Here is a 19070-nt window from a genome sequence, read left to right on the forward strand (position 1 = left end):
AAGAATTTAAAAAAAAACCCCAAATACAATTAAACAGAAGTACAGGGAATAGCTTCATGCAAGTCTAAAGAAAAGAGTATGTTGGGAAAGAGAAAAGTACAGCTAAACAGCCTGTAGTTAGGTGACCAAAACTGCACACAATACTCCAAATATGGCTTCACCAATGTCTTATACAACATCACCATAACATCCCAACTCAAAATTTTGATTTTCGAAGGTCATTGCTCTCTTCTGACCTTATTTGCCTGTAACACCACTTTTAAGGAATTATGTAATCTAATCCAAGATCCCTCTGTTCTACCACATTCCTCAGTGCCCTACCATTTACAGTGCATGTCCTACCTTGGTTTGTCCTTCCAAAATGCAACACATCACATTTGTCTGCTTTAAATTCCATCTGCCATTTTTCTAACTGGTCCAGATCCCTCTACAAGTTCTTAAAGCCTGTCTCACTGCCCACTATTCCTCCAAGCTTTGTGTCATCTGAAAACTTGCTGATCCAATTTACCATTTATCAAGAATGTTGATATAGATGACAAACAATAGTACCGATCCTTGAGGCACACCACAAGTCACAGGTCTCTAGTCAGAGAGGCAATCATCCACTACCACTCTCTGGCTTCTCCCAAAAAACCAATATCTAATCCAATTTACTACCTTACCATGAACATTCCTGACTAATCTCAAAGGTTCTGCATGGGAATTTCATTCAAGAGTCTGATTACAGAAAGAAAGGAATTGTCCTTGAATCTGGAAGTGTGAGGCATGAAAGTGCAGACGCTGTGACTGCAGTAAAAACACACGCTGAAGGAACTCGAAAGGTCTTGCAACATCCATAGGAGGTAAAGATATATCATCAACATTTTGGGCCTGAGCTGTTTGTCAAGGAATGAGTAAAAAGCAAGCAGGTGTCTGAATAAAAAGGCTGGAGGAGAAAGGAAAGGAAGGGAAGAAAGGGCAGGGGGTGTTGCACAGGTCAACAGGCAAAAGTTGATCATTGGACATGGATAGAAGGATAGGGGAGGAAAAGTGAGAATTGATCAGGGGAGGGGTGTGGCTCTGTGAATACAGAGCTGGAGAAAAGGAGACCAAGGGAAAGGAAAAGAGAGAGAAACCGAGCTTGAAGAATTGACAAAAATAGGGATGGGAAAAGGCAACAGGGCACTATGCAGTTGAGTCGACTGTGTATGGATTTAAAGACAATGATGGTTTGAAAATGGTGATATTACACAGTGAGATGATATGGATTTGGAGACCAATCTACAGGTACTGGCATAACCGTCCTCAGTGGCAGAAATTTTGCGTTGGGGAGTTGCTGCCAAATTGGTCTTGATGAACAAATGCAGTTCATTTTTTAGATGGTGTACACAAATTTTAAAACCTCTCGGGTGGAGAAGAATATTTAGGATTGTGGAGGAGATCCAACTATTAGGGTATGTTGAAGTAAGTACAGGGAAGCCAATGTGTTTAACTTGTGTGGCAGCGCACGTTTCCATGTCCACATTGCAAAATACCGAACTGTTCTATTACCTTGTGTCTGAGAAAGACTTGTACGTATCCATGAGCAGAATCCAGATCTGTGTCTGTCAGTTTTTGCTCATGGTTCAGATATTGGAAGAGAGCTAGTTGGTTTTGAGACTACACATGTACTCGACAGATAACCTAACTCAGCAGATGGCACTTCTCAGCAACTGTCTGAAAACACCCCACAGCAGAAGAGATTTTGAATTAAACTTGTGTTCTGGAATATATTGGTTAGCATTCCACAAATAAAGAAGCTCGGGTTTTATAAATACTTTACCTTTCAGTATAATTTTCTATCCAGTAAGTTTTTAAGTAAGTTCTATTTTGTTTTTTTTCATTGGAACATTCCTAATGTCTGGTTTTATCATTACGATGAGGCCAAATAATGAAATTCATTGCCGTATGTTTGGGACATCCAGCCTGTAATCTTCCCCTCGAGCGAATGAATGACATTTAGCTGTGTAAATTACTTAAGGTAAAGTTCTCTCCCTCAGCTGGTATTATTTGTGGCTTTTTTAAAACTTTCCTATTATTGCTTCAGATTATAACATTTCCATTAACCTCAACTTTATGTTCAAAATGTTCCGCAACAAGTTGGTTTCAGAGGTACGGTGCTCGTCAAATCCCTGCGGGATGAGACTGCCAATAAGCAAATTAAGTACAAACAGAGTTGCATGTTGCTATAGCAACTCTGCAGCTAAATTACTTTACTGTCAGCCATGATATAATTTTCCTGCTTGGAGGCTCAAGAGATTTGAAGTTCCATTTGTAGCCAAAGTTATTTCAGCTCATTGTTACAGAAGAGAGGTGGGGGAGAAATCACTTAACTGATGATGTGCGCATCTGGCCTAACTTTTTTGTTTTGCTTCCATTAGGAACCTCGGTCTAAATGGGTCCAGTCATGCCTCCCAGCAAGAAGCCAGAAGGCTCAGGAATTAGTGTTTCAAGCGGACTGAGCCAGTGTTACCCAGGGAGTTCACTAAGGAAGGCACTCCAAGAGGTTGAAGAGTTGGACATAACGAGCAGTTGTTTGCCTGCCATTTGTTTGGAAAAGGTGGCCATGGAGGATGAAGAGTTAACAAATCTGAACTGGCTACATGAGAGCAAGAACCTACTCAAAAGTTTTGGGGACACAGGACTACGTAGTGTCAGTCCTGTTCAGGATATTGATGAGGATACCCCTCCATCCCCTGCTCATTCTGACCAGCCCTATGATGCCAAGCAAAACCCTAATTGCAAACCACCTTATTCCTTCAGCTGCCTCATATTTATGGCTATTGAAAACTCACCCAGTAAACGCCTGCCTGTTAAGGATATATACAACTGGATCCTAGAACACTTCCCTTATTTTGCAAATGCTCCAACTGGATGGAAAAATTCTGTTAGACACAATCTGTCATTGAATAAATGCTTCAAGAAAGTAGACAAGGACAGGAGTCAGGTGAGATTCTATTTTTTTACAAGCAGTGCATTTATGGTGTTAACATTCCTCATAACAAAAGTAAATAAATGTGCTTGATTTTCTCACTATCTGGTTTTCAGGAATAGTTTGAGGTTGAAAATATATTGCAAATTCTTATGCTGGTGCTCCAAGTAACCGCATATCTCCAACAGAACATCGTTTAATATTTAGACTCATAAGTTCATACTTATCAGGATTGAGGTAAATCACAACAGCTTCTCGAAACTGAAATGGACGTTCCCCAGACATCTGCATTTAGCATTTAATTTCTAATTTTTTAATACCATAATAATGTAAATTTTAAATTTAATTTCTTACATGCAGCACAGTAACAGGGCCTTCCAAATATCCCAATTAATCTAGCTTCCATATGTTCTGAAGGGTGGATGGAAACCAGAGTCCCCGGAGGAAACTCAAGCAGGCATGGGAAAACATACAAACGCCCCTAAGAGGCAGCATCGGATTTGGGTCCCTGGCTTTGCCATAGCATTGCGTTAACTGCTGCGCTAACATTGCTTAACTTTTTCTAACAAGAAAATAAATGTCTTATAAAATACCTCAATGTAGGGAAAACATCAGTTACTTTCATTTTCTTTTTCTTTCTCTTCCATTTCATCTTTCCTGTGCCCTGTACTTTTATTACAGAATGCATCATCTCAATCTCTCTTTTAAAACTTTCTACGAATCCCATACAATCTCTGCCTTTCATATACTGTCCTTTTCTTTTGCGTGTTTGGTGTCAAATGAACCCTCTTGCGTTCCATTGTCCATAAAGGCCAGCAATTTTCTCGGCTATAGGATCGGAGGAAAGCCAAATTGTACTGCTGCCAGATCCAAAGTAATGAATGCTACAGTATTACTGCCTGGCAGTAAATAATTATGTTTGCTGCCAATTGCATGACTTATTCTAAGAAGCAGGTGAAACCTATGTAAAAAGGCCCTGGATTCAACCATGCCACATAAATAAATGCAAAACGTCAGAGGGAACCATTGTCTGGAATGTTTTACATTCTGATTTGTGAATTCAAGTTTTGTTTATTGATTTCTCACCTTCAGATTTTAAAGGGTCACAGAGGCCAAGTTAAATGGTCGCTTTTGGGTTTGCTGATTTTTCTCCCTCCATCTCTGGTTGCACACAAGTTTTGGCATGCAGCCAACTGCTGTTCTTTAAACTGCCCTCCCGCATGGATTTCCCAAAAGAACAGTCAAGTTGCACATGTCACTTTGTTCTGACTGTCCACATGTAGCTTCGTTTTGTCAAAGCCAAGCTGTTGGGTATATTGGGAAAATTCTATTCAGCGAAGCACATTGTGAGGAGCTTTGTTGGTTCGCAATATAAATTGGTTACAATTCAAGAATTTGTAAGTCGGCTCCATGTTGCATGTTTCAGCCTTAGTGCACAATGTTTAGACTTTAACACACTTGGATGGAAAAATAAATCTACAGCATCTGAACATAGACCACATAATACAGGCACTTCAGCCCATGTTGTGCTGACCTATATATACCAAAGAATATAAAATCTAAACCCTCCCTCCCTCAAAACCCTCTGTTTTTCTGTCATCCACGTGCCTGTAGAAGAGTATCTTAAATGCCCCATTTATTTCAGCCTCCACCACCACCCCTGGCAATGTATTCCAGGAACCCACCGCTTTCTGTGTTTAAATAAAAAAAAATACCCTTGATTTCTCCCTTAAACTTCCCTCCCTTCACTTTGTGCAGGTGTTTGCTGCTCCCATTCTGGGACAAAGCTGCTGGCTGTCTGCCTTATCTATGCCTCTCATAATCTTGTCGACCTCTATTAAAGGTTATCTTGCATTTGTTCTTTATTAGGAAACAAAGGGTTGGGGTAAGCGGGTCTTTTTCAGGATGGCAGGATGTGACGAGTGGAGTGCCGCAGGGATAGGTATTGGGTCCTCAGTTGTTTGTAATTTATGTAAATGATTTGGATGAGGGGATTATAAATAACATGAGCAAATTTGCAGATGACACGAAACTGGGTGGCGGTATGGGGTGTGAGGAGGATGTCAGGAAAATGCAGAGGGACTTGGACAGGTTGGGGGAGTGGGCTGCTGAATGGAAGATGACGTTGAATGTGAGCAAATGTGAGGTTATCCATTTTGGGGGCAATAATAGGAAAGCTGAGTATTATTTAAATGGAGACAAGCTAGGGAGTGGGGAGGAGCAAATGGATCTGGGAATACTTGTTCACTGGTCACTGAAGACTAGCATGCAGGTTCAGAAAGCTGTGAAGAAGGCAAATGGCATGTTGGCTTTCATAAAGAGGGGATTGGAGTATAGGAACAGAGACGCCCTTCTGCAGTTGTACAGGGCCCTGGTGAGACCCCACCTGGAGTATTGCGTCCAGTTCTGGTCTCCAATTTTGAGGAAGGACATACTAGCTATAGAGGTTAGTTCCAGGGATGGCGGGGTTGACATATGTTGAAAGGCTAGAAAAACTGGACTTGTATCCGATGGAGTTTAGAAGGATGAGGGGGACATGATTGAGGTATATAAAATCATCAGGGGGATAGACAAGGTGAAGTCGGATTACTTGTTCCCAATGATGGGGGAGACGAGGACTAGAGGGCATAGTTTAAGAATACAGGGTAGGCCCTTTAGGACGGAGATGAGAAAACATTTTTTACCCAGAGAAGTGTGAACCTGTGGAATGCTCTGCCACAGAGGGTGGTAGAGGCAGATTCGCTGATTATGTTCAAAAGAGAGTTAGATAAGACTCTAGTGGGCAAAGGAGTTAAGGGTTATGGGGATAAGGCTGGAAAGGGGTACTGATGGTAGTGATCAGCCATGATCTGTAAAATGGCGGTGCTGGCTCGACGGGCCGAAGGGCCTACTCCAGCTCCTATTGTCTATTGTCTATTTTGGCTGCCTTATTGAGGAAGTGTCTCACGTAGATGTCTTTAAAGGATAGGTGATCAGAGCCCATGAAGAATTTGGCTATGTTTTCTATTTTCTGTAGCCTTCTGTAATCCAGGGCACCCAAATTACCAAACCAGCTTGTGATGCAACTAGTCAGTATGCTTTGCACCCTATACCTGTAAAAATTGGATACAGTATTCAACGCATGGCAAATGTCCACAGACCTAAAAAAATTATGCTATCTTCACAGTTGCCGCTGTGTTGGCTTCAGGAAAGGACCCCAGAAACTTGAAGGTACTAATCCTCTCCATCGCTGCCCCCATCATTGCAGGTGGTTGAGTGGTCAGTTGACCTCGCCTTCCTAAAATCCACAGTAAGCTCTTTGGTCTTGTTGACATTGAGAGTAAGATTGTTGATCTGGATAAGAGGTATAGAGAGGCACGGATCAAATGCAGGCAAATAGGATAAGCTCAGAAGACATCTTGGTCATCTTGGGCCAAAGAGCTTGCTTCTGTGCCGTATGACTCTCTGAATCTAATTTAAAGGTTGGATTATTTAACATATTTGTATGCAGTATCTCATTAGCATTTCTAAACTTGCACTGGTGGCTATTTTAAAAAAACTTTTTAAAAACTATTGCCTACTTATTTCTTCATTCAACTGATGATCTACAAAGTAGACTGAATTTTTTTCCCTTTGAGCATGGTATTGACTCATGAATAAAATAAGTATTTGAGGAAAGTCTTTGTAATTTTTTTAAAATTGTTTGTAAATTTATTTGCTTTGACTTCAATAGGGATTAAGCATGACGCTGAAACCATAAAACACTCCATCACAGAAAACAGGCCATTCCGCCCTTCTCGACTGTGCTGAAGCATCATTCCACTAGTCCCACTGACCTACATCCATTCTATAACCCCCCAGTCCTCTCCCATCCATGTATCTATTCAAGTTATTCTTAAAACAAGAGTAGGCCAACATTTACCAAGTTGGATGGCAGCTCGTTCCCAACATCAACCTGGTCCCTTAACTTCAGCTCCAAACACAAGAAAGCCCAGCAGTACCTCTACTTTCTCCATCCTTACTACATTCTACAGAGGATTTATTGAGATCATCCTGTGCAACTGCATCACCACCTGGTTTGGAAGATGTACCACCTCTGACCACAAGACCCTGCAGAGAATAGTGAAGTCAGCGGAAAAGATTATCGGGGCTCTCTTCCAAACATGAAGGACATTTAAGACACTCGATGCAAGCAAAAAAAAAACATTGTGAAGGACTCCACCCACCCCTCACATAAACTGTTCTCCCTTCTGCCATCCGGTTGGAGGTACTGCAGCACTTTGGTTGTTACATCCAGATTGGGCTACTTTTTTTTCCCCCCCAAACCATCAGGCTCCTGAATTTCCAGAACATCTGTGGATAGTGTACCGTGGACTTTTACTGTATACATCTTAATATTTTAATGTGTTTAACTTCTATTCTAACTTAATGTAAATATGCTCCCTGGTCCTGGAGAAATGCTATCTTGTCTTTACCATGTGAGCATGGTATTAATGATAATCTAAGGCGACTTGACTTTAAGTTCCCCTTAAAACTTTCCCCTTTCACCCTAAAGCCACGTCATCTCATATTTCTCTCTCCTAATCTAAGTGGAAAGAGCCTACTCGTATTTACTCTATACCTCTCAGAATTTTGTAAACCTCTATCAAATCTCCCTTCATTCTTCTACATTCCATGGAATAAAGTCCTAACCTGTTTAATCTTCATCTGTAACTCAACTCCTGAAGACCTGGCAATATCCTAGTAAATCTTCTCTGCACTCATTCAATCTTACTGATATCCTTCCTGTAGTTTGGCTACCAGAAGTGCCAAATTTGGCCTCACCAATTTCTTGTATAACCTCACCAAATATTGCGGGGAAAAACACTTCCTTCCAGTTTGTGCCAAGTGCCATCTATTATCAATATTGCATCTAGTACAAACTGAAGATTATTTTTGCAAAGTTTCAATGAATGAAAGATTTTAGAATAATCTTTCTGCGAGGTAACTTTTAAAAAAATGTTGTAAAACTGCCCTTGTGATGTATACACGTTAATCTCTGATTATCTTATTTATTTGACTGGTCGGCAACAACTTGGATTGGTGAAGGATGTTAAAATACTCTTGTCTCAGCCACTCAACCACTTGTTTCAGTTCAGTACAGCAGTCCCCTTGGATCTGATTTTAATGACTGGGGCACAGCAGAGCCTTAAGTCAATAGAATCACAGAATACATGGCAAATTTGCAGCGCAGGAGGTCATCCAGCTTTTATTGTGCCTGGTTGTAAAAGAACTGAAAGTGTGGTGTCCCTCATTAAGTGATTGCTTCCTTGTGCCAGATGCTTTGTGATATATTGAATTGAAGCGTTTAACAGGAAATGGTTGTCACTGTTGCAGCATTTGAGAAGAATATCCCAGTTTTAAATGTGTCTTTTTGTTTGGAGGGTCTCAAGGGGTTGGGAGGGGGGTGATATTTAAATTCATTCACCAATGCAACACCATTGACTTGTCAGTGGTATTATTTGTATTCCCTGAGTTGTACAGGCATCATTCATAATATTTAGATTTATTGTCAGAGTACATGCACGACATCAAATACAACCTTGAGATTCTTTTTCCTGCAGGCAAGGCAGAATTCTACTTATTGGTAAATCAAAAAAAAATTCTGTACACAACTGGCACATGTAAACAGTCAAGGAAATGTAAACAAACGGTGCAATACAGAGAGGGGAAAAATCAATAAAGTGCAAAAGTAAGGGTCTTTAAATGAGTCCCTGATTGAGCTTGTTGTGGAGGGGTAGCAGCTGTTTCTGAACCTGGTGGCGTGAGTATTATGGCACCGATATCTCTTTCCTAATGGTAACAGCGAGAACAGAGCATGTGCTGGGTAGTTGGGATCCTTGATGATTGCTGCTGCTCTCCGGCAGCAGCGTTGCACGTTGATGGTGAGCGGGGCTTTGCCTGTCATGTCCTGGGCAGGGTCCACTAACTTTTGCAGGGTGTTGGTATTTCCGTACCAGACGGCGATGCAGTTGGCCAGCATGCTTTCCGCCACATAGCTCTAGAAATTTGCCAGGGTTTCCGGAGTCACTCCTGACATGCTTCTAGCTGAGATTTTGAGAGTACAAAAAGAATCAAACATCAATGAAACTTCGGAGGTTGAGATTTCAACCCCATTTATGGCTCTGAATGATCAGAGTCTTTTCTTGAAGAGGCTTTCCTTTGCTGGCTTTTGGCCCAGCTGCTGAATTAAAAAAAAACCTATTCTGCTGACATTGTAGGGGCATTCTGCATCAGCCTAATTAACTTTAAAGCAATGGTGCATGTATCGCCACATGGCTTTAATGTTGCTTTTTGCAATTACAATGGAACTCCTTCAGCAAATACATGATAAGCAAATAGTTCGGCTAAATGAACAAAATATCACTGCACAAATCCTCTTACCTCCCAGTCAATTCCAGTCACTGAAACAAATTGAGTAGTCTGAAACAGATTTTCAATGTCGTGCATAGTATCCACTTCCCACCTTTTAAATTTGTTGCTTTCTTAAGATTTTGTGCTTGAAACTGACTGTTTCATAAATATTAAACTAATGTCAAAAAACAAAAAGAAATGTAACATTGTAAACTTTATGAATGTTCTGCGGATATGGGAAGTAAAACATCTAATGTTTTCGCTGAAGAGGTTGAGAGTAGAAAAGGAATTGGGTTCAGTGAAGTGGGATTATACTTTTTAAACCTCATTTATAGCTCCTAATGACCAGAGAACTTTCTTGAAGAGATTCTCCTCTGCTGCCTTCTGGCGCAGCTGATGTAAAAAGAATGCTATTCTCTTGACACTGCAGAGAATGCATGCAGGTCCAAACACAAAATACTTCGGGATAATCTGAGAAAACCACTCGTGGATTTAGAGAGCCATCCAAAGAGAAAAAAAAAATCTTTCCTAGAATGTGAATTGTGAACATTGGAAAAGAGTGAACTTTTCTTTTAGTTGAGGGATTGGGAAATCTCCAAGGGTCGATCAGCCCTTTCTGTAGAATCAAATAAGAAAACAACCTGGCCATGGTGGATTGGGAAGTACTGAGGGGATTAGATTGCTCTATGTCTAAGTCCATAACACAATTTAAATCCCAACCCCCCCCCCCCCCCCCCCGCAACCAAAATTACTCTGTGGGTACCTAATGAGAGAAGTCTATTTAATAGCATGTTAGCAAATGAGCTGGCGTCAAAGTTGGGTGCACAGACATTGTCTAGTACCGCCTGTTTCTGCAAAAGCTTACCTGCCTGTAAATGGAATATTTTTGTTTTTGTTTATGAAGATAGCTACCCCTCATGATTTGGAGTTGAAATTGGAAACAAAAACCTGACTTGTCCATGGACCGCGTAGCCTTAAGTGGTATTTAATGCGAAGGTGAGTGGGTGGTGTGGATCCTTGATGATCGTTGCTGCTCTCAGATGGCAGTGTTCCATGTTGATGCTCTCGCTGTGACAACTACCTTTTGCAGGGCTTTACACTTCAGGTTATTGGTGTTCTCATACCAGACTGTAATGCCGGTTTTAACCAGTCAAATGGTAGAAAACCTTTGATCTTGTGATAGGGTTTCCCATATTCCTCTGATATTCCAAATGGGAAATCTGGCAGGCAATCCCCCCACCAGGAGTGCCTGGATTTATTGGATTATAGATTTTGTGGGCTGTGCCTCCCTAACTGAGTATGCAGAATACTCTGAATTCCACAGTTCTAGATGTCCCACTTTTTATTTGTGACTTGCTTGACAATTCGAGAGGATAGTTGAGGGACAAACTCGATAGACGATCAGGAATTGATAGAGATCAGGGAGGGCATATTTGAAGGACATTAGGGAAATGGATGGGTTTTTAATGACATTCTGGTCATGCTTTTTATTTCAGATATATTTGAATTTAAAATCTATAGCTGTCATGCATAGACAGCACAGTTGGTGTAGAGGTTAGTGCAACACATTTGCAGCGCCAGCACTCGGGATTTGGGTTCGAATCCTGCGCGGTCTGTAAGGAGTTGCTATGTTCTCCCTGTGTCTGCGTGGATTTCCTCCCACCATTCGAAACGTGCTGGGGGGGTATAGGTTAATTGGGTGGCATGGACTTCTGGGCCGAAATGGCCTGTTACTGTGCTTTGTCTAAATAAAAAATTTATATGGTGGGACTGAAGTTCATGTCAACACTATCAATAACCCCTGTGTCTGGATATTAATCCATTAATTAGCACTTTGCTGTAGTATTCCTTGCTATTGAGGCATGTGGAATTATTGTTAAATTGTAATCTTATCTTGGGACAGAATTATGGTTCTTATTAGTGAGACCAATAATGTGTGAACTGCAGATTCTTTCACATTTGGAGTAGGAGATGGTTGAAGGAGCATTATGGTGGATGACTTGTGGAAGAAGTGGGCTGCCTCCCCATAGTTTCATTTGTACTTCTGATGCATGGCTTTGAGGTTCTCAATAATAACTTGAGTATTCCTACTCCATTTTAAGAAGTCGTGGTCTGGAGGTTCCCAAAGGTCATTGGGATGGGGATGTTGCTCTTCTTCAAGGTGACTTTGAGTACATTCTTGATTTCCCCCCCCCCCCCCACCCCCCAGTCCATCTGATAATCTTCTCCAGATCTTGGAGTGGTGTCACTATTTGTGTGCATGCCTGACATCAGAGTCCCCAATGTTACTGAATGAAAGCAAATAGGGATCAAAGCTGGGGATGTTGGCATGGGGGAGATGCTAACATTGGTTTGCTTATCCTTCCAATGAAGTTGGAATGTTTCACTAAATTGCAGATAATATTTATGAGGTGGAACTGAATTGGGGGAAGAATCCTCAGTAAAATAGTCAAGATTATTCTTCAGATTTATGTTTTAGATGTGACCAAGAAGTAGGTACTTTTTTTCATTCGACGTGGACCTGTCCTAAGGTTAAAAATTCTTGGTTGCAAATTAAATTGTTTTTGGAACAGATATTAAAAGTAAATTTACCTTTTGATCAATAGAGGCTGAATACCCATTTTTACTTTTTGTTCTCCACAGGAACCTTCAGAGTTTTGTCTCCTGCCATTGCAAAGTTTGTTTTCATCACTGTTCAGGCTCCTGGCTTTGGCAATTAATGTCAGATTATAACCAAGTACCTAAAGATACTATATCATAAATGTACTCCAGGGTATTTGTGTTAAGTAGTTCCAGTTTCATGTTTTTACAAATTGCATCATATAGTTTCAATATACTGGACAAAGGAGCCAGTGATCTACTGGTTTCATCCTGACTCTGATATAGTGTAAAGTCAACATTGGCTTGTTTCATGACTCGCCTGCGGTCTTTTGAAATTTTGCTGGAATAGTTGGCTGATTTTTTTTGTGAAACTTGCTGGTGATGTTTCAATGGCTGAGAATGCAGCACTGATCAGGATTAGGAACGTTTGTCCATGTGCACGTTCGTGTATGGGAAAATGAGCTCAAAGTTACTTTATGTCAATTCCCTTTCGAGGAATACATTCAGTTTTAAATCACGGTTGGCGTAGTGGTAAGTGCAGCGCCTTTACTGCGCCATCAATTGAGACCTTGGTTCGGATCCCACATGATCTGTGAGGAATCTGTCTGTGTGGGTTTTCCCTGGGGGCTCTGGTTTCTTCCCACTGCTCAAAACTGGGTGGCACGGCCTCATGGGCCGAAATGGCCTGATACCATGCTGTATGTCTAAATTTTAAAATGTTTTTTTAAAAAAAATTAAATACATTTATTTAAGAAAAAGCATTTACCATATATTTCTGCATACAAGTCAACTGGCAGATAAGTTGAAGCCCCTCCCTTTCAGCCTCATTTTAAGGGTTTTATCTAATATTGGGCAAATAAGTCTACCCATAAAAATTGTGATGCCTGAGATGTTGGTCGTTTGTCGAGGATTGATCTGGGCATTGGCTGGAGGCGATTGTTAACATGGAGGTTCCATCAGAGCAACAAAACTATAAAGCAAGTTTTCAAGTAAAAGCGATAGAAATGGCCAAGAAGGCCAACAACTGCTGAAGTGTAGATGGGTGCTTGATGGTTGGGGTGGACTCGATCTGAAGGAGTTTTTTCCTTGTGCAACATGACTGCATGCCAATCTTTCTTCTTCTCCCCTCCCCTATTCACCTTTTCCTCTGTTCTGTAATGTAAATAAGACTCTCCTCAGCCTGAGGGTAATGAATCTGTAAAATTTATTGCCAAGTATGTTTAAAGTGGAGGTTGATGAGCTTTTACACCCTTGCTCCATAAGAACCTATGTGGTGGATAGGCTTGAGAGGAAAAATACATCAGCCATGATTTGATTGACATAAATCTGCTCCCTCATTTTACAGGCTTTACCCAAACATTTGGAGATCAGGAAGAGCACCTTCTATGGAAGCTCTTGCGTTATATGCGGGTCATTGCTTCCTCTTGTGGAGTCTCATTGGAGGAAAGACTGGAATGTTATAAAAAGTTTAATTCTGAAGGTATATTTGATTGTGTGGCTGAAGTAAAACACGAAAATCTGCAGATGCTGTGATTGTAGTAAAAGCACACAGTAAAGGCTGCAGGAACCCAGCCAGTCTTGCAGCGTCCATTGGAGATAACAATATATTACCAATGTTTCAGGCCTGAACCCCACCTCAAGGTAGAAGTGAAAAAAGCAGCGTCCCAGTTAGGGTTACGCAGTTGAAATCATTGCGGACTCTGCCAACAGATTTACAGATATCTCCTGCATTAGCAAGCTAAGCTTTCTCCACAAATTAAAGTGTGCTGTGTATGTGCAAACAGAAAGCAATATTCACTAAAACCCCTGGTATCCAGCACCGATGAGGATTGGTAGATGCCGGGTGAGTGAATTTTCCGGTTACTTGAGAATGTGTTGTGTAGATTGGTGAACTAACGGTGAGGTGTTCCAATTTTAAACTTCTGTATTTTTCACTTCTTTATTTTCCTTATTTTTTCTTTTGCCGGTTGTTTGAATTCTGGATAACAGGGGTTTTACTGTATTACAAGTACTAAAATCTAGACATTAATTGCAAGAAAAGTTCAGTCGTTTAGGTCTCATTTACTGAGAAAGGAACAGTGATGTAATACTGATATACTCATAATATTGTTTGGTTCCTGATGAGAACTTGCAGGCGATGGATATATAGTTTGTGGATGGACAATATCTCAATTGAAGCACAATGGCAGGAGCCAGTGCAACATCGAATCTAAAAACAGATGTTTCAAGGGCTCTTTAATGAATGGGATGATCATTTTTGGCACCATGGCATTAAATTACCAATCCAATACTGACATTACCTTAATAGCATTCACTGAATTTTTTTTAGTTGTGTCGTAGAACCATTAAAGTCTCTTCTCATATTGCTATAGAAAGCCGATCTTTTAAGTCTTTCTCTAGGGTCAAGCCTCCTCTTGACACAGAAAGCACGTGGAAGAGTGAGTTTTTCCTGCAGTGCGAGAGTAGCATTCACTGCACTGATGAATTTGAATTCATTGCCATCTGCTATTCAGCTTTGGAGAGGAATTTCTTTCCTGTATATGTATTACCATAGCAATGCTGTTCAGTTGATACAGAAACCAGAGAGTTGCCATAGTGATAAACCAGTGATCTGTCAACCTATCTCATCTCAGAATAAGAGATGGCCATCAGACTTTGTTGATTCACATTTCATAAATCAAGTGAGCATACACTGATAGATTTCCAAAAACTGTAGAGCCAGGGCTGTTACTTTCCCTTTTTGTATTTGATGTATACAATCATTTGAAGCAACAGACTTTAAATAAATGTGCTCAGGGGTTTTCTTAGATTGTTCTTTTCTCTCTCTCCTTTTCATGTTGTTTCCAAGGGGAACATTGGTGCCTTGAGCATGTTCTGGAGGGGTAAGTGGTGCATGACATGGTGACATGCAACAGGATACATACAGAGAATGCTTTTAACACAGTGAAGTGCGAGATATTAAGACCAAATATCGAATTATTGGCACAGTTCTAAAGAGTGCAGGAACAGAAAGGCCTGGGGTAGGGGGTTCATGTTTTTTTTTGATAATGAGATTATTATATCCAATTTCACTTCTTGAGACGGTGTAGAAGAATTTACCAGAATGGTTCCAGGGCTGATTTTTTTTTAACCTACAATGTTAGGTCAGAGAAGCTGGTATTGTTTTCTTTGTAGTAAAGGAGGTGGTGGGGAAATTTTGTCGAGATTTATGACATCTAGATAAAGTAGACATAGAAATTCTGTTCCCATTACCTGATGAAGGTCAGATTAAAGGACGCAGATGTAAAGTTTTGGCAAAGGATACAAGGAAAAATAATCTGGAAGGGTGTCTGCTGAGAACAGAAAGATGCAAAGGAATTTCCTCAGCCAGAGAGTGGTAAACCTGTGGAATTTGTTGCCACAGGTGTTTGTGGAGGTCATGTTGTTGGGTGTATTTAAGGCAGAGATCAATTCTCGATTAGCCAGGGCATCAAAGGTAATGGGGAGAAGGCTGGGCAGTGGAGCTGAGTGGGGAAATGGATCAGCTCATGATTAAATGGCAGTGCAGACTCAATGAGCTGGATAACCTATTTCTGCTCTGATGTCTTGTGGTCTTACTGTCTTTGAAAACGTGTGGTGAAGACGATCTGTGATTTCAGGGGGAAATTGTATAAACATTTGAGTGAAGGTAACCGGCAGAATTCCAGTTACACCTGAATTAGATTGACTGATTAGTATGCGCTGAACCCCAAATCCCTTCTGCAATACTCTCCCCATTCACTGTGATCGTCGAGTCCTGATTTAGCCTACAAAAATCCAACACACTGCACTTCTCAGAATTAAAATTCATCTCTCATTCCTTGAAATAAGTTTTTAAAAAGTCAAAAACTTGGCATTGAATCACACCACAAGGTAGATTGTGGCTTGAACTTCGATTACCAGGAACCTGTGGAAGAAGCATAAACTTTGCATCTTTTAGTCTTAGTAATAGTCTTCTTTGCTGGAAAAGATGCGAGAGTTTTTAAAAAAAAAATATAGAATCGTTTGAGCAAAGAGAAAGGAGAAAATCACTTTTCTGTGATGGACTTGGACTTCCACATTGAAATGTTGTATTTCCAAAGTTAAATTTCTTCAAATTATGCTGATTTTAAAAATTGGATCGATAGAGAAGAATCACTGGACTTTGTAATGGCAACCAGTTTGTTATCCATTTGACTCACTGTTGACAGCAACTGTATTCTCCAGAGAAATTTTATTTCACCTTTTTTTTAAAAAGGGAAAAGCATCAGTTACTACTTTAAATATTGTTGTACTGAACATTTTTGACTTAATTATTTTCCAGTTGTCTGAATGGTTGGGGAATTCTGTGAGCAAAATAGAACATTTGATCAAATGTCGGGCCCTACCTGGATGCAGTGGTGAAGAATAATGTTCAGGATGGTGAGCTGCAGGTTAATAATTGGACTGACTGCCCTGTCCTGGACGGTGTTGAGTGGTGCTCTTCTAGGCAAATGAAAAGTATTCCAACACACTGCACACTTGTATCTTGTAAGTGGTGAAACAGCTTTGGGGCGTCACGAGGTGAATCACTTGCCATGGGATGTCTGTGATGAGCCTCATGATGTTTGTTACCCTCTGGAGCTGGGTGCCTTTCGAGGATTCACCGTCTGAAAGTTCTGTTCACTTCAACCTTGGGAAGAGGGAGCACAGAGCCGCCAGGGCTTGCAAAGGTTCTTTGGTTTTCATTGTACTTGCTCAAGGAGATGAATTGCAATTGATGATTCTGCCTTGTAATACTGATATTATTTGGTTGCTGCCGAGAACTTGTGGACATGCAATAACATTTAACAATAATATTTATTTTAATACATAAATACATTTTGATCCAGCTCAACATCCCACTTCAAGCTGGAGCATCTAACCATCATTATCAGCTTTTGCTCAGTTGTGGTGAATTTGTCACATTTGTATCTACGTACTGTGCATACGTATCATTTGTCTGTATATGCTATGTGGGTTTGCAGTGTTTTACACTGAGGACTGGAGAACGTTGTTTCATCAATTTACACTTGTACAATTGGATGATGAATAAACTTGAACTTAAGCCCTGCCGGAGCTGTCCAAGACTCCAGTTTGGCCTTGAATTGACTTTGTGTTGGTGATGGCCTTTTGGAGATTGTACCTGCATGTTTCTGAATCACCTGACCTCGATGCCAAAGATGGATCTTCAACATTTTCTCTTGGATCCTGGTTAGGATATACCTAGATAGCCTTAGTAGGAGCACCTTTGCCCATGTGTTTTCTGACAGTCTGTGACCACTGTGGCACATTCATTCAGGTCCCCCACCAAATATGCAGCGTGGACTTTGCACAGTGTGTATATACAAATGTGACAAATTCACCACAACTGAGCAAAAGCTGATAATGATGGTTAGATGCTCCAGCATGAAGTGGGATGTTGAGCTGGATCAAAATGTATTCATGTATTAAAATAAATAAATATTATTGTTAAATGTTATTGCATGCCATCCAGTTGTGAAGCAATATAATCACATTGGCCTGGCCTCCTTTCAGCTCCCACCATGTGCTTCTGCGTTATACCAGCAGTCATCATCATGTTTCTTGGCAAAAGTGCCAATGTCTGCTGAGTTTAAGTTACCCGATTACTCTCTTTAAAAATATTAACTTCTGTTCAACTGCAGGAGGTGATCCAGCTCAACATCCCACTTCAAGCTGGAGCATCTAACCATCATTATCAGCTTTTGCTCAGTTGTGGTGAATTTGTCACATTTTCACAGTTGAGTACCAAAATGTAGCCTAACAATTCAGGGCCCCTTTGTAAGGGATGTTGCATGATTAGCGGTGAGAGTAGAGGGAGGAAGCAGGGCAATGGAGTATGAGTGTTTAAAAGACTTTGTGGCAGGCAGATGGGATGAGTTTAATTTGGCTTAATGGTCAGCACAGACAAAGTAGGCCAAGGGGAACTTGGCATTTCATTGCCTCAGAATACTTTTTTTTTAAGCCTAAAAGCAGCTGTATAAATTTTAGTCCTTTTTTACATTTCAATGCTGATTTGAACTTGGAATGTACTTTTTTAAAAAAAAATTAGGTAGTCGGGCCCTTTTGGCCTACAAGCCAGTCCCACCCAATTGACCTACAATCTCGGTACATTTTAACGGTGGGAGGAAACCGGAGCCCCCAGGGAAAATCCATGCAGACACAGAGCAAACATACAAACTCCTTGCAGACAGCGCAGGACTCGAACCCTGGTCCAATCACTAGTGCGGTAACTGCGTTGCACTAATCGCAATGCTAACCGCGCTGCCCATTGAACTTACTTATTAAAATACTGCAGCCAAATGTTATAGCTTAGAATCAGATTATCGTCAGAACTGTTGGGCAGAACAAACGATCCATTCAATTGTAGGAAGTATCTTTTTGGGAATGACTATCAGTTTAAAATCAGGTGATGTCCTTTGTGCTTTAGGGTTTCCTTTTCTTTGGCTTGGCTTCGTATACGAAGATTTATGGAGGAGTAAATGTCCACGTCAGCTGCAGCCTCGTTTGTGGCTGACAAGTCCGATGCAGGACAGGCAGACGCGGTTGCAGGGGAAAATTGGTTGGTTGGGTGTTGGGTTTTTCCTCCTTTGTCTTTTGTCAGTGAGGTGGGCTCTGCGGTCTTCTTCAAAGGAGGTTGCTGCCCGCCGAACTGTGAGGCGCCAAGATGCACAGTTTGAGGCGATATCAGCCCACTGGCAGTGGTCAATGTGGCAGGCACCAAGAGATTTCTTTAGGCAGTCCTTGTACCTCTTCTTTGGTGCACCTCTGTCACGGTGGCCAGTGGAGAGATTGCCATAGAACACGATCTTGGGAAGGCGATGGCCCTCCATTCTGGAGACGTGACCTACCCAGCGCAGTTGGATCTTCAGCAGCGTGGATTCGATGCTGTCAGCCTCTGCCATCTCGAGTACTTCGATGTTAGGGATGAAGTCGCTCCAATGAATGTTGAGGATGGAGCGGAGATAACGCTGGTGGAAGTGTTCTAGGAGCCGTAGGTGATGCCAGTAGAGGACCCATGATTCGGAGCCGAACAGGAGTGTGGGTATGACAACGGCTCTGTATACGCTAATCTTTGTGAGGTTTTTCAGTTGGTTGTTTTTCCAGACTC

General features: G+C 41.1%; 1 protein-coding gene across 45 annotated transcripts in view; it reads left to right on the top strand.

Moving 5' to 3' along the window:
* The window catches only part of foxn3 (forkhead box N3), a 477697-nt gene that overhangs the window by 163036 nt on the left and 295591 nt on the right, over window positions 1-19070 (top strand). For all 45 annotated transcript variants that reach the window (XM_069915930.1, XM_069915937.1, XM_069915946.1 and 42 more), the window contains one exon: window positions 2400-2965. In XM_069915930.1, the coding sequence (XP_069772031.1) occupies window positions 2414-2965 (552 nt within the window). In that variant the 5' untranslated portion in view covers window positions 2400-2413. The remainder of the gene's footprint in view (window positions 1-2399; window positions 2966-19070) is intronic.

This window comes from Narcine bancroftii, chromosome 2, assembly GCF_036971445.1.
Source record: "Narcine bancroftii isolate sNarBan1 chromosome 2, sNarBan1.hap1, whole genome shotgun sequence".
In the NCBI taxonomy this organism is placed as follows: Eukaryota; Metazoa; Chordata; class Chondrichthyes; order Torpediniformes; family Narcinidae; genus Narcine; species Narcine bancroftii.